The sequence below is a fragment of the Aquila chrysaetos genome, chromosome 21, assembly GCF_900496995.4.
Source record: "Aquila chrysaetos chrysaetos chromosome 21, bAquChr1.4, whole genome shotgun sequence".
Lineage (NCBI taxonomy): Eukaryota > Metazoa > Chordata > Aves > Accipitriformes > Accipitridae > Aquila > Aquila chrysaetos.
Genome location: NC_044024.1, coordinates 21,985,816 through 22,011,549, shown reverse-complemented (window position 1 = coordinate 22,011,549; position 25,734 = coordinate 21,985,816). Strand labels below are relative to the sequence as shown.

Genomic DNA, 25,734 nt, shown 5'->3' with positions numbered 1-25,734 from the left:
CCGAATCTGGCCCTAAGACATGGAAAGTTGAAAAAGCGGGAGAAAAAGTATTTTGGATCAGAGCAGAACCCTGAGTTTTTCAACAGAAAGGCTGCAAACTAGAAAAGACCAAACAACAGAAAAGCCTGTTTTCATTACTATAACGCAGTAGGTGTTAAGTATTTATTTATTCATATATTAAAATTGAAATATCATGGATTGAAACAAGCTGATTATATATAATAGTTTATGTTTGTACTTACAAAATGCAAAATTTACACGTTTTCTATATTAAATATGAACCACATGTCAATGTTTTAATATTAGTTTAATAGTTATAAATTACATGTTTTAGAGATATATATATGCTAATGGCATATATGAGATCTATAGTTACATTTAGTGTATTTTTTTAAATTTATGCATGTATACACACACACATATATGTATATATGTGTGCAGTGTGTACACGCTGCCGTTGGGTGAGGCTGACCACCTGCAAGTGGTTACTGGGCCTTGGGAGGCCGCAGGCGCGTGCTGTGCCCAGCCACTCCTCCGCTCCTCTCCCCGTGGGCTCCGCGCTGGGCTTGTTTTCTTTCATTGTCTTCTTCTCCATCTGTTTTCTTTTTGCAGGACTTAAATATTATAATCCTTAAACAAAAAAAAAAAAAAAAACCCAACCCCTAAAAAACCCCATCTGCAAGTGCCTTTGAAGGACTTGAAGGATGCACCGATGAGTGGCAGGAGCTTTTTTTTTTTTTTTTTTAATCATCTCTGCCTCTAAATGCAAATCTTTCCTAGAGCTGTTGCTTTGCTGTCGTTATTTAAAGCAATAATTTGGAAAAGATCCCTTCCCAAGGTGTTCAGCCGCACCCACGCTCGGCTCCCGCTGTTGCTCCGGCAGCTGCAGGAGGGCATCGAGCCGGGGTGTCGTGGGACCCTCCGTCCCCGGAGCGGGGTGCCCAGCACCCGTGCCCGGGTACCGGGATGCGTCGCCCACGGGGAGAGGAGAACACGCAGAGTGCGGCTGGGATGGGGGTCAGCTCAGGATGCGCTCGCTTTCCTTCGGGTTGGGTTGTAGGGGCTTTTTTGTTAAATGCAATACGGGAAACCGCTTAATACTGGCAGCAGGGCAAAGCAAAGGAGAAAAAAAAAATATATATGCTTGCACCTAAAGCATACACAGCACAGGGGAGGGGGGGGGGAAAGAAGGAGGAGAGGGAAAAAAGAGAGCAAGAAGGTGTGTGTGGCTGGGAGGGAGGGGAGAGACGAGGTTCCCCGTGGTCCCGGTGGCGGGGAACGCAGCACCCCGCGGCGGGAGGGAGCCCGAGCCCACCCCACCGGTGCGGGAACAGAGAAAAACGTTGGGCTGCAAGAGGTGCTGATTGCTTTTGGACCCGTTCACTTGTGCATGCTTTATCCTGGCCGAGGCTTCGGGGTATGCTTTTTTTTAATCTCTTTTTTTTTTTTTTTTTTTTTTAATTTTTGGCACAAGAGCTGCACTAAACAAGTCTCTCCCAATCACCTGCAGCCCTGCTCGATCCCGCATTGGAAACACAAGGAGCGTTCGGGGGCTTTTTCGGCAGGGTTGTGTAAACAGCCCCTCCTGCGGCTGCGGGGTGGGGTGCGAGCGGGGCCCCGTGTGTGTCCCCCCCCCCCGCCCTCGCGGGCTCCAGCTATTGTTCTGGCATGCACCTCTTCCGCCCAGGATCGGGATTTTACGGTTATAAATTTGTTGCCGTCTCATCTGGAGCGTTGTTCAGGCTGGACCGGCCCCAGCGTACGTGGCCAACACCACATCACCCCCAGCAGTGCCTGCCGCCCTCCCGCTCAGCCCCCCAGGACCCCCGTCCCCAGGTTTCTTCTTCTGGACCTGCTCTGCGTCCTCACAACCAGACCCTGAGGATCCCCGCGGTTTTGCTCCCACCCGTATTCTTCTTCCACCTGTGTTGATGTTTTTACCAGTCCCACTCAGACGAGCACAGTTCAAAAGCCTTTTCTTTTTTTACCCTTCCTTGCTTTCCCTTCCCCTCCTCTGTCCTTCATCCCTTTCCCTCATTTCCCGCCCCTCGCCTTTCCCTCCTGGCCACGCCACGCGTGCAGGGAAGATGGACGAGCAGCACTGCGCGGACGCCAGCCGACAGCAATCAGCCTTCAGGGGCATTTCCCAGGCTCCCCCCTCTCCCCCAAGTATTTCAGTTTATTTAGATCCATTTTTACAAATTAAAGACAGATCATCCCAAAGGTGCCAGCAGCAAAGACCGAGTAATTTCCAAGTTTATTTAGGATTTATTTAATTTAGAAGTCAGCAGTACCTACAGAGATTAAACTCTTTCCTCCACTGCTTATTTTCCTGCCTTTCACCTGCCTGGAGCTGCCTTCCCCTCGGCCGGCAGCGAGCGGTGCTCAGGGCAGGCATGCAGCAGTCCCACCTCCGTTCATATCTTGGCATAGGTCCCTGCTCTGGGGTCAGGAGATGAACCCTCTGGCTCCTGAAATAGCTTCGTTTTAAGTGCTTTCACACCCATAACACCCTCCAGTACCAGCAAAACCACCCGCCAGCCTGCAGGCAAGGTCTGGCTTTGCAGACACAGGGCAAAACGTGGGGTTTCGGTCTGGGGTGGAAAGACTGGAGTGCGTATTACAGCCAAGAAACCAAGCCAGGCACTTTGTGCTTCATGGCATTTCGTACAGGACCCATGACCATGAGCAAAGCTGCTGCTCCAGAGCAAAAAACCACTGGCCTCAAACTTTCAGCCTGGAGAAATCACATTCTGCAAATCCACCCTGAGAAATCAAACCAGTGCAAAACTAATCATCTCTGCTGGCAACGAGGAGCCCGGCCGGCTCCTCTCCTAATGCTGCGCAAGGCATCGCTGTGCCGGCTGCCGGAGCCGTGGGGAACCCGCCGCAGCCCCTGTCCAGACTCCCGGGATGCTATCGCGAGGATGCTGCTTCGTAAGCTTTTTCCTTGAAAACCCAGGACCCTGCTGGCGCAGGGTGCCAAAACTCAAGAAACCCTCAGCAAATATGGGATGACTCCTATTTCATGAAGTCATTGTTGAGGGGACTTGACGCCTGGATTTTCACATGCTTGGCTTAACAGGGGATTTATTCAGAGGAACAGTTGGAGCATGCAGCATCAGCATCTCATTAGCGTCCGAGACAATGCCCCTCCAGTTTAAGACTAAAAAGTGGGTTTAGTTTTCCCTATATAACTTTATTGTAAGGGTTTAGGGAGCCACAACAGAGCTGAGTTTAGATTCATTATATTAAAAGCCCCGAAACAGGTTCAATCAAACTTGAAACAGCTGGGAAGGGCAAGCGAGCAGCAGCCAGCCTTTGCTTTTCTCCCCACTTCTGTATTTCCAAACTCTCAGGAGCGGTCAGAAGAGCCCTTTTGGAGGTGAGAAGCCCCCGAATGCATGGTTATTCCTGCACCCCCGTCGCTCTGGGATGGCCAGGTTTGCCAAACACAACCTTTCTCCTCCCACCCAGCAACAGGACCAGCAAAGCGGCCAAACACATTCCCCTGTGAAGGTCTGGATCTGCCACGGGAATAGACCCTGAAGGGAGGAGTAGGACAATGTAAAAGGTTACAGGGTTTAAGCACCAAGAGGGAGGAACAAGGTTATATAAAGTATTACAGGCCAGAACAAAGACCTTGAAAATATTAACGAAAACAAACATAGGGATGAAGTCAGCCACGCACGTGCTCCAAGGCCAGTTTGGACGATTTAAGCAATTTGGGGGTTGATTGACAGTTTTTAAGGAACAAATACAGGGCTACCCAAACCGAATGACTTCCTACAAGGAGATGCGGGGCTGGAGTCAGCAACCTGGCAAAGAGCTCCTGGTACAGAAAGCGTGGGAACCACTTCACCAATGAAGTCACTGAAATAAAAGTTCACGCCTATGTTAAAGACTCAATTTCAGGTTGAACTGTACGCTTGCAGAGCAAGACAGACCATGGAGTTCAAGACGAAGCATGTGAGAATGGGGAAAAAAACCCCACCCTTATCCAAGAGCTCTCCCCACGGAGAGTGAAGCTGGAGCAGAATCTCAACTCGGCGCACCCCCGGAGAAGCCCACGACTTTCCTCCTAACCCAACAAGAGCATCACTCACAGCGCTGTCAAGCATCAGCCCAGCCGCGATACTGCCGCCCACTGCCGTGGCACCCAAAACACTGGGTGCTGCGTGTTTTCGAGCTATACGTCACCGTCCTACCCCTTCTTTTGTTTCGACGTCAGCACACCCCTCTCGGGGAGCGGCTCCCGCTTCCTACTCGAGGAACGGAGTTGAGGTGAGGGGAAGCACTGATAATAAAGATAGCTTCCCACGCCCTAAAAAATTTCCTTCCCACTCAAGTATTTGCACGTACATCAGCTACTAATTTTAGGACGAAGCTTTTAGCCATATGTGAGAGCTTCTCACGAAAGCCGCTGAACACTGCAAAGCATATTTCTAGGGAGACTCAGCCCCGACCACTGGACCCTGGTACTGATGGGCACCCGTAAAAGTCACAGCTGCTACCTGAAAGACAACTTGCAGACACTGCTTTGGTACCCCACATTATGCACTGACAGATTTACAGAAGTCTGGGATGTAGTGAGATTTATTGCTTCAGTTTTATGTACTAAGGAGCAATAAATTCTTCCGAGAAGTTAACGCTATACCATTCCGGCTTTTTCCTTTCTGCCCAGCCTCAAGGGAAAAGGCGTACGGAGGAAATAAACTCCTACCACATCCACCATCATTTACTCCAGCGCATTCCCACTGTGCGAAGAATAAACCCAAGGAGTGATGATCAAGCACAAAATGAACACTTCATGCATTTTATTGAGTCTATTTAAATTTGCATTATGACATCTTACATAGGGAACAAACTCCTCCTAAATGTTAGCTATCAAATCTGGTCAAACTGTTGTCCAATGACCTCAGAGTACCATTTTGTATTAAACAAGTCCAGTATAAACAGATGTAAAGCACTGTACAAGAAAAAAAAAAAAAAAAAAAAAAAAAAGAAAACTGTTACATTCTCAGTTGAATTCAGGGCTTCCCAACCAACAGCCTTACTAGCAGATAGTGAAATTCAGGAAGGAGTCTCAGGTATTTTAGCTTAAGGGAACAAAACCAAATAAAACAATCAAAGCAAATTCAATGGTATGTTTCCCCCTAAGAAGAAAAAAAAAAAAAAAAAGAGAGAGATACCTCATATGAAAGAGGTTGGGAAGCCCTGGTATAACAGATGCAAACTTCTTTTTTAACACAGCACAATTGGGTAAGTTACCATTGATTCTGTCTCTTCACCCTTCTTCCTCCCTCCCTAGTAGGATAAACAAACAAAAAGCCTAGTGTACGTAAGGGTTGGAAATATTTCTGCATGTTATAAATTCCCTTAACGTGGCTCCAAGCCAACCCTCATCCAAAGCACCTCCTCCTGGAAGACGGCAGAGGAGCAGGGAGACATTTCCGTAACGACCGTGTACCTCATCAGCTCCACACTTGCTTACATACCCTTACTCAAGCAATGCGAGCCCCCGCGGTAGGAGCAAGGATGACCAGTGAGAAAACCGAGACGTCAGACAGTTACATGAACGTATATGTTAATGAAAAGCAACCCAAACTAAAAATAAGGCTGCGGCTAAGCCGACAGGATGAAGCTTTGTATTGCAGTGTGACAGTGAAGATCACACTGGGAGATTCAGAAAACCCCGCATCGCACTGCTGAAAGTCAGAGACCGATGGCCAGCCTCAACTGCGCTTCTTTTCTCACCTTCATATTAGACACTCATTATTACGAGACTACTGGGAATCTCCTCTTTGTGTAGGCAACCATTTCAAGATAAACATCGACTGCAGATATACCAGGGAAAGTGTCCTTTGGACTCTCTACATTTGCATAATCCAGACAAGTGACAGGAAACTGGAATGACAGTCATTATATGGTCCATTGTGCCAACTTCGGTGGGAAATCCATTCGTTTGTAAGTTGACACAATGGACAATTAGGGCTCCTTCAAAACTGGTACGGTATCATGTCAGTGCAGCTGCTGTGCCTGCACACCAATACCTCTTACAAAATGTCTTTAAACTTTTAATGAGTAATTTCTATGCATGCAGTACCTACACTAATCAAATAATTTTTAAAATGAGTCAATTAACTGCCTACAAGTTCTTTGCAAAAACCCATCTTGTTTGAAGAAATAAAAAAGTGCACGTGAAAGTGAAATCTAACAAACCCCAGGAATAACTCTTCACAGTCTTTTAATGGATAAAGCCCCCAATTAAAAAAAAAGAAAGTAAGCACCCACAACTCTGTATAGGTTCACAATCTGAGTTCAACTATCAAACACACTCTTAAACAAAAAAATACTGTGCGTTCTTCTAAGTTTTGGCCTTGTGACTGCTTTAATTGCTGTGTATGGAGGTCCTGTGGGTACAGGTCTGTCCTGCCAGAAAGGAATTAAGCTCACACACCAGGTTAAGATATTCACAGCAGGAGCCTGGATGGTTTGCAGTTTGAAAAAACCACCACGATAACTACTGAGGCAGGCGATAACAAGGAACCTCCTTCAAAAATAAAATAAAGCAAGAGCCTTCAATGCAAAAGAACGCACGCTGCTCCAAGCAAGGAGACAGACTTCTCCTGGCTCTGAAGGAAGGTGGAGAGAGGCTCCCACACGGTGGCACTGTGAACCAGGCAGCTGATGCAACAAGGCTGTCTCGGCCTCTTCAGACTCAGCATTTCTGCACTATCAGGCCTTGGAAAAGGACAAAACTAGCCATTTTAACCCTTCATATGGCTACAATCATGAGTTAAGTGTAATACCAAGTGTAATACATCCTGCAATACCAAAAAAGCATAAACTGAGGGAAGCAATAAGTACAAATGCTCAATACCAAAATGATTCATAAACTGTAAATTAGGCTAACTGTGAACCTTCTTAAATTAAGAGTGTCTTTCATATTTTGTTAGCAACTGAAGTGTTAATATTGGCTTTTCCTAACCCCAATCTAACTACAAAAGAATAGAAATTGAATTACCACAGCGGCTGACAGATGACTCAGCTACATAAAGAGGTCTTTGCTGTATCAGCAATTTAATTTCTGCCAACTCCTCCAGATGTCAGACAACAACCCCCCAGCACCTTTAGCATGCTCAGCATCAGGAAAGGCATATAAAACATTGAGAACATTCAAGGTCCCCTGAACTGATGTTAAATTATTTGTTCTTGGTACCATTTGGGAAACCTCCAACATTTTATTAGTTGCTATTGTTACAGAAAGACAAAATGTTAAGGCATGCCACTATTAAGCTATAACAAAACTGTAAAGTTGATTCTACCAATATGAACAGTTACTGGGAACTCAGAACATTAAAAGAAAGCTATGTTGAATGACACGTATCACAGCCGTGCTTCACATTAATCAGCACTAGTGGGCTCCTTTCTTTCTGGTCACCAGCTTTAGTCCTCAGAGATGTACATCAGACTTTTGAAATCTAACATGGTACTCACGCAGAGAGGGGGTTTTTCCTTCTAATTCTACGCTCCAGTAAGTCAGTAAAGCTACTGGAAGCTGCAACTGATAGTATGTATTTGCTATGTGAATGCTACTGGAAGAAATTCAGAAGTGTTATTTTGTTGAGGAAATTTCGGCATAGAGAGTCCAGCACCTGAAATTAATAGCTAACTTCCAATTTTACAGTGATGCATGTCAGAGGGAAAAATTTAAAAACATGAGCTTATTTACTCTTCTGTTCAGAAAGAATACACGTATTCTTCTGCCACAATGGTGCGTCCCACCAAGAGGAAAGCGAGCTCAATAGCCAGTCAGGGTTTCCCACTGAACCAAATGCCACAAAACGCACATGTAGAAAAAATTTGGAATTTTGGGACATTGCAGAATCCTTAACTAGCTGATGAGATGTTAAAATGGCTTAGAGCAGACTATAGTTTATGCAACCACCACTATAAAACACCAAAAATGTGTTTTAATTAGGAGAAAGAGATAGGCCAGCTTTGGTTTTGTCATCTGAGGAACAAGCAACATTGCCCATATAGCCAGCAAGAGCAGTTCATATCCCTTCATAACTACTGCCCTGGAGTTGAAATAAATATTGCTTTCCCTGTTGCACATGTAAGCTAGGAGGAGAAAAAAAAAAAAAAAAAAAATCAGAGAATAAAACAAAGAACAGGTCATTGAGGGGAGGGATGTCTTCCCCTGAAACTGATGAGAGTTGAGCTACATTCTCCAATTCTCAACTTTAATATGCCATGCACATAATTTTAGAAGTAAATTCAACTCATTTTAATCTGTCCAATAGGAGTACAAAGAATTTGTTGGGGTTTTTTAAACGTTATTCTTAGAATTGGCTACACATTTAAGTGTATAATCAATTATAATTTTAAATTTAACCTAACACTCTAATAATGTGTTACCCGGTTAATACTTAAGTTATTTTTCTGCGGCACTTCAGTCACAGGCTACCAACACTGGATATATCAGCAAGCTCACTCAACAGATCCAGAGGTTACTAATATAGCTGAAACTGGTAGGGAAGGAAAAAAAAAAAAACCCACTTGTCAATACTTATCTGCTGAATAGTAATAGTTTCACAGAGTTGCCTCAAAAATTGAAAGTAAAAACTGATAGAAAAATTGGGCATAAACCTCACTGAATGAACTGGTACATACCGCTTTGTATTATTACATATTAGCAACCACACCAAGAAATAACCAGCCATTAGAACAGTTTCTAATTTTTATCATCTCTTTTGGTGGCATTACTGAGCCAAAACACTGCAATTATAACATTTAATTTCCGTTTTTTTAATGCAATTAAGATGTCTAATTCAACTGTTTTTATATTACAGTAGCTGTTCACATAAATAGTACAGATATGCACTGCTCTTGACAGGTACACAGTTACAAAAGCAGCTCTCGTATTTAGTTTGCTCTCTGTGTGGTGGGTTTTGTATGAAAAGCATTCTTGATTTCTAAGCATGGTACAATTTTAATTCTTAATGCGTTAGTACAACAGTGCATTGGAAAAGTACTGAGCTTCTACAAAAAAGCTTTACAATTTTAAAACAGATTTTTTTTTTTATTTAAACAAGCATAGGCAATTCTTATATTTCCACAACAAGATAAATATCCCAATTAAGCTAACAGCTCATCCTACAGCGTGCCATAGTGATGGGGAAAGGGCTAACATTAGTGTTATTTACAGAGACATGTCCAATATTAACCCAGTATGAAAATTAAAAGTATGTTCAAGTGTGCAATTAAGTTCATATTTTTTCAGATAGTTGGATTTCTTGCAAAAATTCCTCTACGACTCATGTACATTTAGCTGGGATGACTTCTCAAAGAACTCCTCATAAGCACAATCTTGAGGACAAAATGGTTATTGGACTGGAATGGCAGGGGCTGGGTGGGGGAAAGAACTTAATACGCTTCACAAAGAAAAAAATATTTTTAAGTGGGTAGATGTCTTTGGACAAGTGAAATTTAACACCCAAACTGACTACATCTTGAAAGCCCTAATTAAAGAAATTTTCCAATTTTAAAAGCTTGAATTCAGAGAAAATGCTTTCATGAGGGAATATTCACTCCAAGTCATTACTATACATTGAGGTACCACTCAAAAAGTGGCCATAAAGGAAGTGACTTCTTTGCCCATCACTATCACACTAGCTGCTTGGCCATAAATTCAGATCTCATTTAGACAACACTCTCTCTGTTACCAGAAGCTAAGACTGCTCTGCGACAAATAGGACAAGTGGAATTTTCTGATAACCAGCGATCAATGCAGTGGACATGATACTCGTGCGAACAAGGCAATTTACGGAGCTTGTTGCCTTCTGTGTACTCTGTAATACACACACTACAGGTTTTCAGAGCATCGCTCTCACCAAAATTCCTCATTGCTAGGTTGTCAATTTGTTCTTTGGTGAGTCCTCTTGGTTGGTCATCGTCATCTTCATTTAGTAGGAAAAATTGTGCTAGGCTAAGGAATGGTAGAGAACCACTTTCTTCAAATGTGACCGATCCCCTCGTATTCCGACCTTCCCGTCTGGCACCAGATGTTGAACCACCTTCATTACCACCTTCATACACCTCCCCTGAGCTAGCATCTGTACTTTCATTGCTTGAAGTACCACCACCTCCGTTCTGTGGCTCAGAAGCATCCACGTTCTGATTTGGAGTTGGGCCACTAGGATCTGCATCACTATCACTATACATAAAGTAACTCAGCTCTCCGAAGCCTGTCATTATCTGCCTTAGCATAGTCTGAATAGCAACTGATGTAGTCTCACTCAAGCCTGTGTTTAAGATTCTACGGATAGGAATCCTAATGGTACTGACGTAAGTTCTCACTCCAGCCCGTTCTGAACGTGAAAACGTGCGCCTAAACCCTCCCCGTTCACTTTCATAAGTGACTGTGTTGTTAGGTGTCTGGGACCTGGACCGAGTTCTGTTGGCTATGCTGTCTCTTTGCCGATATTCCCCTGGACGAACTCTTCTCACCTGAAGATCAAGTACTATGGTAGGAGGCCTCTGCCCAGGAGTTGCGGACTCACTGGTGCCGTTAGTTTCTGAAGAACCTGCTGCTTGAGGAACAGGTCTTGCTTCAGGGGTCGAAAACAGAACTGCATTTTCACTTGGCATCTCAGTCCCCACTGTATGCTGCCTTAATGTCACATGCTGCCTAGTTCTAGAACTTCCCTCAGCTTCATTCACTGAGGAGTGGTCAAGTGTTTGAGATGATGTATTGAGATGAGACCTGCGAGGAGTCTCACTCACTGGATTAATAGGTGACCTACTTCTATCAGTCCTAGCCCGTGTTCTCCGCTGTTCTGGACTCCTACTTCTCGCTCTCCTCTGCCCTCTAGGAGGGGAAGCTTCCTCAGCTGTTAGCTCCTCGGAAGTGCTCCTTTCTGATCCAGGCTGCCTTACAGATGGTGATTCAGACCTTGGAATTTCAGAGTCACTTTGGCTGTTCTCCAAATCCTCCCCACTGGAAGGCTCTACAGATGGCTCATTCTCAGTTTCTGGATTTGTGTTCCCATTATTACGGTTGACATTTATTTCCAAACTGAACCTGAAGTCACCACTATTTGGGTTAGTCCGGCTCACCGCTCTCCAAGACTGGTTTCCTCGTTGCCCACTTCGTGTTGTATTTCCAGTCTGTCGGACTGAATTAAGCCAGTCTATTATAGAATCTCCATTTGAAACATCTTCTGCGGACTCTGCACCTGCGAAAAAGACAGGGAACTACCAAAATTAGAGTACTGAGCTAATTTTGGAGTGATCTTTTCCAAGAACATAATTGCTTAGTTTAACAAGTGACAATTTAGAAGTGCTTAATCCTATCAAGTGCTATTGTGGTTTCACACATAGCATCACAACTCATATCTACCAGAGCTCTTTTAAGGGAGCAGGAGTGGACATTTTTCTAAGATGTACAGATAGGCTGCAGCCATCACATAGAAAACAAGTCATCAAAATAACACATGCTGTTTATTATAAGTAAATGGAAAGTCACATTTCAGGTGTCATAACACATCAATATTCTGTGTTTTCCTTTCCAAACAATTAAGTGATCTATCGACTGCTAAATAGAGAACTAAGTTTGTCCTGACCCTTCACTTGAAGAATAGCTTTATAGCAAATCTGTCTCACTAAAGAATTAACCCTAGTGGTAAGGTCCAAGCATTCTCCACCAATCTCTATGGAAGGATGATAACAAAAGCAATACAGCATCTTCAGAAGGGAAGAACAGTGAATAAAAAAAGAAGGATTGCCAAAAAGCATCCCAGAAGGGAGCAGACAGGAAGGCAATCTTAAATTTAAAAAAAAAAAAAAAAAAAAAAAAAAGAACCCTAAATGAAACTTGATCTTGATGCAAGTAACAGATGCATTATGAGTGAAATCTGTCCCAAACTGACCTCTGCAGCAGATATCAGATATAACGCTCACTTAGTTTTGAAGCAAAGCTCACCTTGCACCTGCCTAGGCTTAACTTTGTTCCACTCCTGCACTCAAGTTAAGGTCCGTATGGGGTGCTAAAGTTAAGAGTTTTCACAAATACTGTATATACCTCTATTCTCATCACTGTTTTGCTGTGGCGGACCTTCTTTAACTTGGTGTAGCCTTCTCAGCAACTCTTCTTCAGTAATTTCACCTTAGAAAATAAGCAAAGTTTTCCAAAAATATTTCCAAATCATATGTATGGCAAGCATTATCAAAAGCTTCTAAAGAAGGTACAAGCCACTGCTTGTCTTTTTTTTTTTTCTAATTAAATCCTGCCATAACGAGACTGCCAAACAGGTTGCTAAAGGGAGGTTCAGATACTTCAGCACCATTCTAAGTTTTCCTGAAGCTGAAAGATCCAACAGTTTCAATGTATTCAAGGCAGATGTGCCTTCTGGTTCTGTAACCTCTACAACTTATCAGCAATTTTCATCATCCTATACCAATTAAATGGCTGTCCAGAGTAACATATTTAAGGTAACACCTTCACAAGCATGAAAAAAGGTTTAAATTAGTTTAAGTCATGTTTTAAATTAGAACTGGTTTGAATTAGGCATCATCCTATAAAGTGTCAATTTAAAGTAATAAGTCAATTGAAAACTGACATAAAAATGCCCATGCAGAATCTCACACCAGACTACTTACCCTAGTTACAAACTCTTAACCTCACCAGCACAAAATTTTCACACAGATGCTTAAGGGAGATTACTTTTTGATCAAAAAAGTCTAAGGGTCCATAACTGGACCAGGGTCAACTCTGGGTGTTGCCACCAAGTTGTGTAAACACTAGACTTTTGTATCTGATGGGTCCACCTCATCCTAACTACCTCTCCACTAGTCAGGGGACTGGTCAAATTTAAGTACGCACAATTTAGCAAGAAGCTACTTCCTACCATGGAACACAACTGCAGCACACAAACTAAATGGATGAAACAGTTTCAGGAGAACAGAAAATGACACAAATCACCTACAAGCAATTCTAGTAAGATGTACATACCCAAACATTACCTACCTGGTGTTCCTAGCAAATTGTTATCTCTCATAAGCCTGTAGTCCTCTTCACTCAGGTTGTTTACAAACTGGTAGAAAGCTTCTTCTCGATCTAATCGATCTAGCTGACTCTGACGTTGTGCTTCTGATTGATCAATATTTCCTTTATCACTAGAATCTGAGCTTTCCATCTTGATGAGTGGGAGAGTACCTAAAAAGGAGAAAACAAACCCTTCATCCAGCATAGTGAAGTATGGCATGAAATTTAGGCATGTTTAACCTGTACTACATTCTTCGTTGTTATCCTTAAATTGGGGGGGGAGAGGGGAGAGTTTGTGGGCAAGCAGGGAAGTAGTTTGCTAATGAAGCTTCAGTTAAGATGAGGTGCATAACCACAGGGATCAAAAGTGAAATCATTCTCAAAGCACAAACCTCTTCAAGAAGTTCAAACAAAATCTATGTCCATCATTATCAAATACTCAATAAAGCAGCAAGTATGAACACATGGAATATCATCAGCCATAACCCTTAGACCATCTTGACATTCACATAGTTGACTAGATGTCCATGACTATCTGTTTTTTAGCATAAAATATTCCTAATACTGCAACTGCCTCACAACGCATGACTTACAGTGCCATACAACAGTGCAGTACAAGGCATAAGCCATCCTTGATCATACTCTCTAACTCTAAAAGAGCATGGGATTATATGTTCATCACTTCTGCCTGCCTGCTACAAGAAACACCCTCTTCACCACCCAAGTGAATTTTAACAGAATGAAGGGGTTATGAAGAATTCAAATATAGAAGACTGAAGATGCTATGGAGCACTATGTGTGCAAAAAAAAAAAAAAAAAAAAAAGCAAGCTATTCATTTCCTCAAAACAGGAAAAGGGTTTGTGAAATCAACTTTATAGTTTTATGTCAAGAGAAGAATTTGCTTGCAAGTTTCAGCATTTACTGAATTACTGATGTTGATGACTAAAATTTCCAGGACAAAACTCCACAGTGTATACCAGGTATAACTTCTGCTATAAAGAGATGTCTTCTATATCGCATATTTTTTAAAATAATCTTCTCCTCATAGTTTTTCATTTGGATGCAATCCTTGACAATGTGTGTCTCAAAAAAATTATCGATGAATGCCATGTCCGTATCTGATAAATATTACAATAAAATACATGCAAATGCAGAAGACATTCTGGCACTAGTTGCGCCATGCAAATATATCAAATGAAGTTAAAATAATAACTAGTTTCCTTAATCACTATGCCTTGCTATTCACAACATCAAGAATTTTCCTGTACAACTGGTAGAATCTAGTTACTCAGAGGTGATTAGCAAGCTAATCCTCTGCATGCTAAAAAGCTCTGCAATAACATTCCCCATCAGAAAACATTCCTTTCATTTAAACCATACTTCATGTGACATGAAAATACTGGAAGAATAAAGCTTTTCTGCTTCTCACTGGAAAATTTCCAACACTTAGACATCTGTCTAGTGCAAAAAGCATCTTTTTTTGGTTTGTCAGCACAGCTGTCAAGTCAAGACTGCCCACAGTTTACATTAGTGCTTCTCCACAGAAGAGCAGCACTGCATGATCTCCAGCGGTAGTTTATTTCAGCTGCTATTGTGAAAATTAAAGTCCACTGACAACCTCAGTGTGTAACAGCAGAAAAACTCCACAGGATAGGACATCCCATTACTGCAGACTTGCAAATTATAAAATAGCTACTCCAACCCTCTTTGTCTTGAATTCTGACGCAGTAGAACTCGTTTTTAAGTTAGTCATATTAAGGCACAAATGACTTGCTGCCATTCAGTAATGCAGTATGCAAGGCTACTGGTATTATTTGGTTCTGTGAATTTCTGCCACTTTACCAAAGGAATTAGGCTTACTTTTCACCTATTTATCAGTAAGCAGCAGCAATCACTAAGGTTACTACCATCTCAAATGGAAGCCTATCAGCATTCTCTGCATTGCTAAATCTCTGGTGCAATCTAGAGACTGCATGGCCCATCTGAAGCCTGCATGTGACGTGCTGTCAAATACACCGCTAAATGAACCCATTCACAGTGAAAGTTGAGCAATGGTTTCAGCAGGTATGTTCAACTCTGACTGGGCTCAGTTATGAAATCTGTATGTCCTTCAAATCTTGGACACATATTTCTAATAAGAACATAGCTTGCTTGAAACTCAAACAACTTTTTTACAAGCTTTCTGTAGCAGAATTATGACTCCAAGTAACTTCACTTAAATACATATTCATTCTAGAGAAGATACCAGAAATACAAAGACAGCTACTTTTAAAAGAAAATTCTGAATAAAGCCTCAAGTAGAACGAGAGACTTGCATCCAAAATAAAACCTGGAAAGATGCATTAGTTCTCTGGGGATACACACCAAAACTCTAACCAGCACTCCCTTTTTTAGGACAACAATGAAACAAAGTTGACAATAAGATTAAGAAAATAAGGGAATGTAGTAAGATCCTAAGGGACAGGAGCAGCACAAAGTTTTGTAAAATATTTTCCCCAAAATGACTGCCAGATTGGTATTTACTGACTTTAAAACACATAGAATGTCTTCATAAAAATGCCAATATTAACATATCTGTAAGCATTAGACTAATTCTACAACAGCTTTTAAAAAAGGAAACCGCACTATGCACACAAAGCATGACATTTGTTTACTGCTTGTGCTTTGAAATTTTCCTTTTACCTGCAAATTCCAGTGCTTACAGGCACCTTAGCTATAAAATGCCTGTTTGATTCAACATTTGCCCATTCCATTTCAGAAGATGAAGGGGCACTATTCTTGGTCAGGGAAAAAGGGAGAGTCAGAACAAGTTGGGGGTGGGGGGGGGGGGGGGGAGCAGGGAGACGGACAGCAGAATCTCTTCTTTACCAACAGGCTGATGTACACTTCAGTAGGTGATCCTTTAGGAAATGCTCAGAATAAGTCAAAGTCAGTCTTACTTATTTCCAGGTTTTGCTCCTCTTTTCTCCTCCATCATCTCATATCTTCCCTCCTAAACCATAAAATCAGCTATTGGTCAAGACTGAAAAGAAGCTATTGCTAAGAAAAAAGCCTCAGAGGTGGGATCTTGAATTAAGAATTTAATTTACATTAGGGCTATTTCTACCAGTGACAAACTTGGCTGTATTGTCCAATTGCAAGCTACTGTAACAGATTACACTAGACCACTGTACCCCAGTTTCATGCTGTTTAGCTTCAATGTCCTAGAAATGCTATATACCTATATGGGATGTTTATATTGATGGAAATACAGATGGCAAAGAAACACATAAATGCACATCAACACATTCTCCCTACTTTACTCTTGACAGCAAATGGGACAATACTCTTCAAACTAGAGCTCTGATATTATAACCAGTAAATGGAAAATAGGATTTCTACCCCAAGGCTTCTGTTACTTTCTATCTCTTCACTGTCCACTCAGCTCATTGTCCACATCACCCATTTTAAGCTTCACCTCCCACACCACTGCAGAGCACTATGTTACCAGACTGAACTTACTAGAATATTTAGGCTACTACTGCCTCAGCACGACTCCATAGGTCCCATCAGGCTGTACAACAGGACTTCCATGCGTGGGTTTAACCCAGCCAGCAACTAAGCACCACACAGCTGTTCGCTCACTCCCCCGGGTTGGGATGGGGGAGAGAACCAGAAGGGTAAAAGCGAGAAAACTCATAGGTTGAGATGAAGACAGTTTAACAGGTAAAGCAAAAGCTGCATGCACGAGCAAAGCAAAACAAGGTATTCATTCACCACTTCCCATCGGCAGGCAGGGGTTCAGTCACCTCCAGGAAAGCAGGGCTCCATCACACCTGACGGTTACTTGGGAAGACAAAACGCTATCCCTCCGAACGTCTGCCCCTTCCTTCTTCTTCCCTCAGCTTTATACGCTGAGCGTGACGTCATGTGGCATGGAACATCCCTTTGGTCAGTTGGGGTCAGCTGTCCCGGCTGTGCCCCCCCCCCCAGCTTCTTGTGCCCCCCCAGCCTCCTCGCTTGGTGGGGTGGGGCAAGGAGCAGAAAAGCCCTTGGCTCTGCGTAAGCACTGCTCAGCAATAACTACAACATCTCTGCATTATCAACACTGTTTTCAGCACAAATCCAAAACATAGCCCCATACTAGCTACTATGAAGAAAATTAACTCTATCCCAGCCAAAAGCAGCACACCATGGTGGCAGTTACTATGTTACCTCGCTCCTATTTCAGGGTGGTAGAGTGTTGCAGAAATAACCTGAAAACCTGTCCCTCATTCAGGATTCTGCTCTCAGCTCATACACTGCAGAAGATTAATAATGGCTTAAGGAAGCTGACTACAGTAACATGGGGAAACCTGACAAGGGAAAACCAACAGGTATACTATTAAGTTACAACAAAATAACCAACATTTGATTATCTAATAAGCAGGTATGCTTCAACTCTGTTTCTCTTTCTTCCAGTGGTTTAGTTCAACTCAAAGTAAGAGTTTGTTCTTATCCAAGTTAAAAGGTCCAGAATTTCGTTCTTCAGTGTCCTCCCTTGTCACCACTGAGTTGACAAAGGGTGGGGAAGGTCACATCTATGAGCAGAAGTTCAGATCTCTTGATTATTGCCAACTTCAGCTGAGATATCCAGCAATGAAAATCTCTTTATGAGAAAACAGGGTGGGGGGAATCACCTAAAGGTTGCACAAAACAACAGAATCATAGCTAGAATACATTATTTTCCCTTTTAAAAAAAGAGAAAAGAAATTAAGGAAAATATTCTTCAGCAGCTGAATATCCAGACACATTAACTACAGTGGATTCTTAATTGGTGTTCCCATCCTTCCACAAGTCAGCAAAGTACCTTCCCTGCAGTTACACTTCAACAATCTCAGAGATTTCAGAGCACAAATGACTAGCTGTCTCTCCACTGCTGCTAGAGACTGCAGGAGCAAAAACAGTAAGCCCACAAAAGGTATTGTTTGTTACATTCTTTTATTCAAGAGAAAGTAATATTATGCTCTTTTGGATAGGAACAATTTAGGAGTACTAGATGTTCTTTCAATAATACAATGTTATCATTCTCACAGTGCAAGAAATATTTTACATCTTCTTTATGCCAAGTCGTATGTAAACTAAATCGCATCAGTCAGGAATTTACTGCTTAAAAACAATCTAGTGGGACAGCAAGCAGTGATAAAATACTTGTGTAGTCCATTTACCTTGAACAGTAACACTGTGTACCTCCATAATGCTTAGCACTTATGGACTACAGAACTCTTAGCCCGAAAGTACTAAGGGACTATAAGGCACAGTGATAAATCACTAGCTCTTCCTCTTTCAAAAATGTGTAATATTTCCAGACATTAGTTATCTGTATTGAATACCAAGAATACCACTACCTTAGCCTGCATTCCCCATTTTAAATTTTTTTTTTTAAAATTACATAAAACATGAGAACTCTCATTAAACTAGGTAAAACTTAGAAGATTTGACAAACTCAGGAATCACTCATTTGCAGGGTCAAATGAAAAAGCAATACCTTAAAGTTATGGGGCAAGTCTCAAATTTCAGCAGGAGAAAGGCACTGAATTAAACTGCAGAAACAACTCAGATGCTCAGAAGCTAGCTGTGCAACAAAGATTTCCTCTAAAATTCCCCCCATCTAGGTGTCACCCGTATTTCAACTTTACATGAGAATTTGTAGTGCCCTGTATGTTAGGAATGTTTCCTGAATTACCTCATGTCCCAGCAACATAATTAATACCTCTGTATAAACAAAAAAGATGATGGCAATATGAGTAAGTGTTTCATAGATGTGCTCAGCAGAAGGCTAATTTCTCATTTATGATTCATAACCTCATCTTAATTAGGTACTTCAACTGGTAGAGCACCTTGCTTACTTCCAGTCTGCAGAAATTATCAAACCCTTTGACTAAAAGAAGACACTCAGTAGTGGAAGCCAGAAATACTTATTTTCTGTTTTGCATTGTTACAGATTAACTACTTTTTCCTACCCTGCTTTCATTGAACATACCTCAAAGACATTTTAGCTCTACAGCAGAAGTACAACACAGCTGTCTGTTCAAAGCGCTTTCCATGAACTCTGACTTCAGCAGCTCTAACATACCATCCCGTTTGGCATGACCAGCCCCAGCCAGCAGTCTCTCCAATTCCATTTCTCAAATGACACAGGAACAGCAGCTAGAACAGGCAGTTCTGTTACCCTGGGTTCTTTAAGCGCAAACAGAACCAAATTCATGTGCACTATTCATTTGACCCACCACACCTCCCAACTACTAGATTTTCCTAGAAGAATTAAAAGTTGAAAAATAGTTTCCATGCCAGTCAGTATCCAATTTCTCAAAACTAGCAGAAAATAAGACATAACAGAAACTGCATTTTCATCTTAAATATTTCATCATTCAAGTCTGCAAGCTCAAAAGCATAAGCAAAACCTGTCGGTGAATCCTATCATTAAAGGAAAAAGATACCATAAAACAGTGAAATGAAACAGCTATCTATTTGCATTACACATGGAGCTTCATTATGCCAAGTTTTGTTGTTGCTTTTTTCTTGTGCAGGTTCACAAGTTTCCTCTTGTGATCACATCGAAGGCTTTGATAGCATAGGTACAATTCACTCATCTACATCTTAGAAATGGTAACAACCTTTTCTAGTTTTCGAAGTTGCATCATGAATTTTGGATAGACTCTTCCCCCAAACCCCCCCCCCCCCCCCCGCTATTCTTGCTTTCTATTGACACTCTGATGACAAACAGATCTACGCTCTTACTAGATTTCTACTAAACTTCCCACAAATTTTAAACACTCAAGAACTCCCCATGTCCTCTTTGCCTCAAAAAATATCATGGAACATGTACCACTTTTGGAAAGCTGGAAGAAAATTGTCTTCTATGAAGTGTTTTGTCTAAACTGCTGTAAAATTTAAATGCCAGCTTAACAAGGAGTGTTAAAGATCAATTCAGCTATTTCACTACCCCGGTATGTTTCAAAGCAAAGGCTGTAAAACGAGATGTCATTCTGAACATACATTTTAAACAACAGAAAGCAGATTAATACTTTTGCAGAACAGTTGCAGAAAATTCAACAGAATAAAAAAAGAGAGGAAAATACTTCAACAGAACTAACTGTTGAGATGAAGAGAAACACTCTTAGATGTACTATCAGCTCCTGAGAAGTCAGAAGTGAAAGAAGAAATCAGGGTACAGAATCCCAGCAGTCTCCAACAGTCCTACAGTATCTAAGGCAGTGTAGCCATCTTGCTGTAAAAATGCCCAACTCAAAGAGACCTAGTTAAAAAAGAAACAGTTTTCCAATGTTATCTTCCATATGAAAGGGTAGAGCTTAGCAATTCCAGGATACTGAGAGCATGTGGAACGAAGATGGAGCTCTGAAAATAAAATGCAGTAAGAACTGCCAAAACCCAGGGCTTCACATTTTATCATCTGTACTTACTAAAACAACACTTTTCACATACAAGTTGAAAATGAAATTAAGTTCTGCCTTTTGCCCTCAAATTCAGATGACATCACAGAAGAGAAAGCTTAGCATGTACAAGGTGTAACAAGTTTACAGCACTGGAGTCTCATGAAACGATGCTCCTTTCCCCCAGAAGTGAGCTTCCGGCTAGGTCAGCAAGCAGAAGGCCCACTCTGAAGCTCAAAGGAAGAAGTAATGCTGCACACAAGTCACCAGTGTTGACACTGGAAGACAGCAGTATAAGCAGGATTGACATCCAAGGAAGTCGTACCCACAAAACTACATTATGACCATCATGTAGTGTTTTGATTTCTGAAGACACAGAACTTCTGGTTAGTGAGAGCACTAAGCCAATCAGAACTCCCTGAATTTCAATTAAAAAAGAAAAACTTGTATTTAAATTTACTACCAAATCTCACTGTCTCCACAAAACTGCTGCTCATACAGCTACTACTGAAAGTAAAAGGCCAATAAAACAATGACAATCACTACAACCACAACCCACACAGAAATTCCGATACATGGATTTTTTGTTGCTGTTGATGTCTAGTGCCTAACAAATACAGAAGTGGAAAATTAAGTAAAATTTATGTGAATTTAAATAGGTATCAGTAAGACTAGAATTCCTTTTCTGATGTTACACCAAGGCAGGCAAGCTCAAGCATTTTAACAAGACTACATGCACATACGTCTTACATATTGAAATTAAGAGTGCTCCAAGCAAAATATTTTTAAGTTACTAAATTAAGAGAAAACGTATGCTTACTTTTCCTACATATTCAATTATCATTAGATGGTTTTATGACACCGTACAACCCTGCAGACCTCCTTGAGTAAAAAGCTGAGCTTCGACACTGCACATCAGCAAAAAGTTACTAACAAGTACCTCGTTAATATAAACCTGAACAGTTTGAAGGAGGCACAGGCTTCTGTGTTTCTTATGATCTTTACTGCAGCCAGCAACCTGTGCAAAAGCAAAACAGAGTCTCTGTTATGCTTCTGGCTATCGCTACTCACCACACAAAAGTCCTGACTAAGTTATTACACTGCTGGACTGTTTAGAAGTATTGTTTTTGGTTTTTGAGATGTGCAAGACCTTCACAAAAGTATCTCGAGGACGGAGATGTTCGCGTCTGGTTTTATCGCTTCGAGATTAATTTTTGCAAGCGCAAGAGCTGATAAGCTTTCGTCAAGACAGAGATTAAGTCACAAAAACTTGGATAAATACCAAATAATCTTGTTTGGATTCAAATGTTTTAATACGTGGAAACTGAGTTCTCTACAAAAAAATTCAGAACAGCCTAGTAATGTGTTAAGCTATATTAAACTGGACTTAAATGCAATCTTTACACTTAAGTATATGAAGTTGTAACATTATGTTATGGCTGAAAAAAAAAAGTACACCACCTCCACTGCAACTAGAAGCATTCTACTAAGATCAAGAAATTTATTTTGACACATTCCCAGAGGAAAAAGAGGAACAAGCTAAGCAGGTATATTAATATATAGGTGCTTTGAAAACATTTCCATTTAAGGATCACATTATCCATTCCCCTAAAAATACCACTACATGCACACACAAAAAAAGACATGTAGTAGAGACCAGACACTTGTAACACTGTTTTCCAGTACACCATGTCCATGAATTCAGTAATATGGAAAATAAATATGATACAGATGACAACCACTACATGCTTGAAAAATGCTGGTGTGGTTATTTCAGTGACAAACATTTATGTAGTCAGAATTGCTGATGAAGAGAACACTGCAGTTGTTATGCTTTAGTGGTCTAACATAACAAGAAGCCCTTAATTTTATAATGTGTGGTGTGTTCTTCCCTTGTCAGGAGCAGGCAAGACATAATTCCCAGCTATAATTCTTTTAATTCCAAAATGGTAAACCTGTAGAGGGTATACAGTCAGTTTAACTGCTAGCTGACCACTACAACAAAACTAAGTACCTGACTCTCAATTAAGATAATTAACCACACAAGAAGCAGCCAACTGTTTATTTTTTTAAAAAGACTCAACAAGTCACTGCAATTAAAATTCAGGGACAAATTGGTGTCAGAGCTTCTTTAGCATTTTGACAACGATTTCCAATCTGAAATTAACCAGTGTTGCCAATATGGACAGGGAAAATAAATCAGATGTCTGATGGTACTATTGGATACAATTGAGTCTGAATTCTTGTTTACAAGCTTCTCTGTATAAAGACTCTATCCTCCTGAAAAACGATTAAATAAACAAAACTATTATGAAAAAAAAAATCTGTATTTTTTGCTGTGAAACCTTTTGTCAGGCTCCTTCTACTACAAACTAAAATTAAGACACGTAACAAACCTTAATAACCACACTATATGCATATTACTATATACAATCTGATATTGCTCCTCCATTAAAGCAGATCACTGAAGGTAAAGTAATACATACATCTAGCTGTACTTGACCATGGTTTTGAAACACAGTAAACAGAAACCTTAAACGTCAACAAACAGTATTAAAAAGGGAAGGAAGAACTTGCACAGGAAACGATGGTGACAGAGCAAAGATGATGTGATTAACTGGAGAGAAACTAACAGCATAGGAACAGCAAACATCACAGGTTTTAACAAGTCACAGGCTGGTCAAGACCCTTAAAACAGACACGGGGAGAGTTCCTCTCACCTGTCTCCCACAACAGGGCTTCTTGTCTCAACTCACGGGACGAACAGACTGAAAACACGGCCCTGAAAAGCTACGATTCCTTAAGCAGGCACTAAACAGCAAGGCGAGGCCCAAGATAGCGGCTATAATTCACCCTCACACTCCACCCCTCCAAAAAGGGGCTAGTTTCAATTCCTCCTCCAGCCCAATCTAGAGAGTGAGGGGCCCTGCAGCCCTCCCTGAGAATGGGGGGGGGGGGACGGGGACGGGGACGGGGACGGACGCAAACCGTCCTCAGCTCCAAATGGAGGAACAGGTTCGCCCCGCTTCGGCAGGAGGCCCTGCCACACGCCCCGGGAGAAAGAGGTAAAAGTCCCCGGGGTGACAGAGCCCGGCCCATCCGGGGAGAGACGGGGGCCGAGGATCCCTCGCAGTGCCCCGGGCACACCCGCGCGCAGACCGCCATCACCGCCCCCAGCTCCAACACGGCACCCCGCTCCGCCTCTGCCGCGGGGCGGCTTCGGCCTCCCGAGCACCGCGGAGCCAGGAGCCGCCCTGCCCTTCCCGGGACCCCGCAGTCCGCACGGCGGGGACCCAGAGCAGGGGCAGAGGGGCCCCGCGGTCCCCCGGCCGCCCCCGGCCCCGGGCGGGGGCCGCAGCCGCCGCCTCCCCTGGGCCTGGGCCTCTCCCTTCTTCGGGCCATTTTGAGAGTTCGCCTCCCGCCTCGATACTCACCGCCCGCCGCCGCCGCCTCCCCAGCTCTCGGTCCTCTGCTCTCCCCGCTCCTCAGCGGGCTCGGTCCCGGCTCGCCTCGCTCCGTCCGTCCCCAAACAGCCGCAGCGTCTCCCTCCCTCCCCTCTCAGGCGGCCATTTTCTGCTCCATTGTTACCAAGGAACGGGGGGCCCGGAAGCGGCCGCCGACAAACGGAAGTGAAGGCGCAGGCGCCTCTGCGCAGGCGCCGCCACCCCCTCTCCGGGGTGGGGACGGGGGGAGCGCTGCCCGAGGAGAGGAGCGTGGAGGACCGGGCGGCTAGAGCGGCCCCAGCGCCGAGGGGGCGCCGCCATTTTGAAGAGGGGCAAAGGCCGGGGGTCTGTGGCCGGGTGGCATGGAGGCGAGGTGGCTGCCGGCGGCTTTCACGGCCGCCCCTCAGCCCACAGCCTCCCGCTGTCCCCGGGGGGAGGCGGAGGGTCCCGGGGCTCAGCAGTGCCCGGCTGTGGTGCCGTTAGGGTGCAGCAGCTGTAGGGCCCGTGTCCCTGCGAGAGCTAGGCCTGTCAGTGTGGGGGCCGCTTAATGTCGCCTCACGGTGTGTGCCGGGCAGAGGTGCCAGGGCTCAAGGCCGACGGTGGGCAACGTTTCCAAAAGCCACGTTGAAAACTGGCAGTGAGTACTGGTGGCTGTCAGTGGGGACATTCACTCCCCTCATCTTCTAACCGTGGCAGGGTTTCCCCTCTCACACCGGGTTTTCTCTGCTGCCTAACCAGGTGTTGTGTATTAAAGACAACTGTCACGCTATATAAAAGCCAAGGTATTCCTGTTTTCCAGTATGAGCCGTAATTAGTTGAACGCCGGCGTTCCCATGTTCTGTGAGGCCTGTTCGTAGGTTATATTTTTCTGCAGTTTTTCCCCTCTCACCACTGCAGCTATAAATGACAGCTGCGTTACTTCCAGGGTCAGTCCATCTCCCTCGTGGCATTCTGGCACAGAGGTGAAATCAGGCATCAGTAAGACATAGTGGAAAGGAAACTGGCTGAAAAGAAATAGTTAGGAGAGAAAAAACTACAGTCTCAGTTTTGAACCCAAGGGGGGTTGTGCCATACTGAGTATCCCTGCTAGATTAAGGAGAGCGAAAGGTTAAGCCTCTGCAGACTTGTCTCCCGGAAGGGATTCCCACAAAGTTTTGAAAGATCGCATTTTAATGCAAGAAAAGGCTATCTTGCAAAGAACTTGCAAGGAATTCATCTTCATTTTCAAGCAAGATTCCGTACATAGAGAAAAAAAACATATCTCTGAGGATTTACATGGTTTCAGGAAGTGCGCAAGACACCTTTGTTTCTCCTTTAGGCAGTTTGATACAATAATAGTGAGACTACTGTCAAGTTTAGGGGTGAGTTGCATTTAAAGGTTGTTGAAACTTAAATGTGTAGAAAGATATAAGCCCAACCTCTAATGTAAATGAAGTGGTTTTATGTATTCACAGTTTAAATTCCCCCCTTCAGACTTGAGAACTCAAAGGCAGCTACGGTGTTCATGCTAGAGAGAATGGAGGGCTCAGGTACAGGGCATATTTCTCATCAGTTTTACTTGCCACAGCATGGGACCAGAAAAGGAAGTGGGTTAGAAACTCACTGAACTGAAGGCCGTGATGCTAAAATCATTAGTAATGGAGAGCAGCAGCAGTCCCAATTTTTTTGGAGCAGATGTAGGTTCCCAACTATATTTTTGTTGAAATAACCAGAACATAAAGCACAGAAGTTTATTCCAGCTGCAGAAGGACAGATGATATGGCATATAGTTGGAGTGACAGAGAGGTGATACCTAATCCAGCATAAAACTTTCTTGCAGAAGGTTAA

At 42.8% G+C, this 25,734-nt stretch overlaps 1 protein-coding gene across 4 annotated transcripts; it reads right to left on the bottom strand.

The window, feature by feature from the left end:
* Positions 1-4,802: 4,802 nt before the first annotated feature.
* On the bottom strand, positions 4,803-24,080 carry RLIM (ring finger protein, LIM domain interacting). Of its 4 annotated transcripts, XM_041118899.1 has the most exons (5): positions 23,899-24,080; positions 21,405-21,482; positions 13,034-13,222; positions 12,089-12,172; positions 4,803-11,243 (listed from the first exon to the last, which is right to left on the bottom strand). In XM_041118899.1, exons 3-5 carry the CDS (start codon positions 13,200-13,202, stop codon positions 9,709-9,711), a joined length of 1,788 nt encoding a protein of 595 aa, XP_040974833.1. In that variant the 5' UTR covers positions 13,203-13,222; positions 21,405-21,482; positions 23,899-24,080; the 3' UTR covers positions 4,803-9,708. The 4 variants fall into 4 exon arrangements, with proteins under 4 accessions (XP_040974833.1, XP_029852299.1, XP_029852300.1 ...); XM_029996439.2 differs by lacking the exon at positions 21,405-21,482; XM_029996440.2 differs by lacking the exons at positions 21,405-21,482; positions 23,899-24,080 and adding an exon at positions 15,921-16,789.
* Between the last annotated feature and the right edge of the window lie 1,654 nt (positions 24,081-25,734).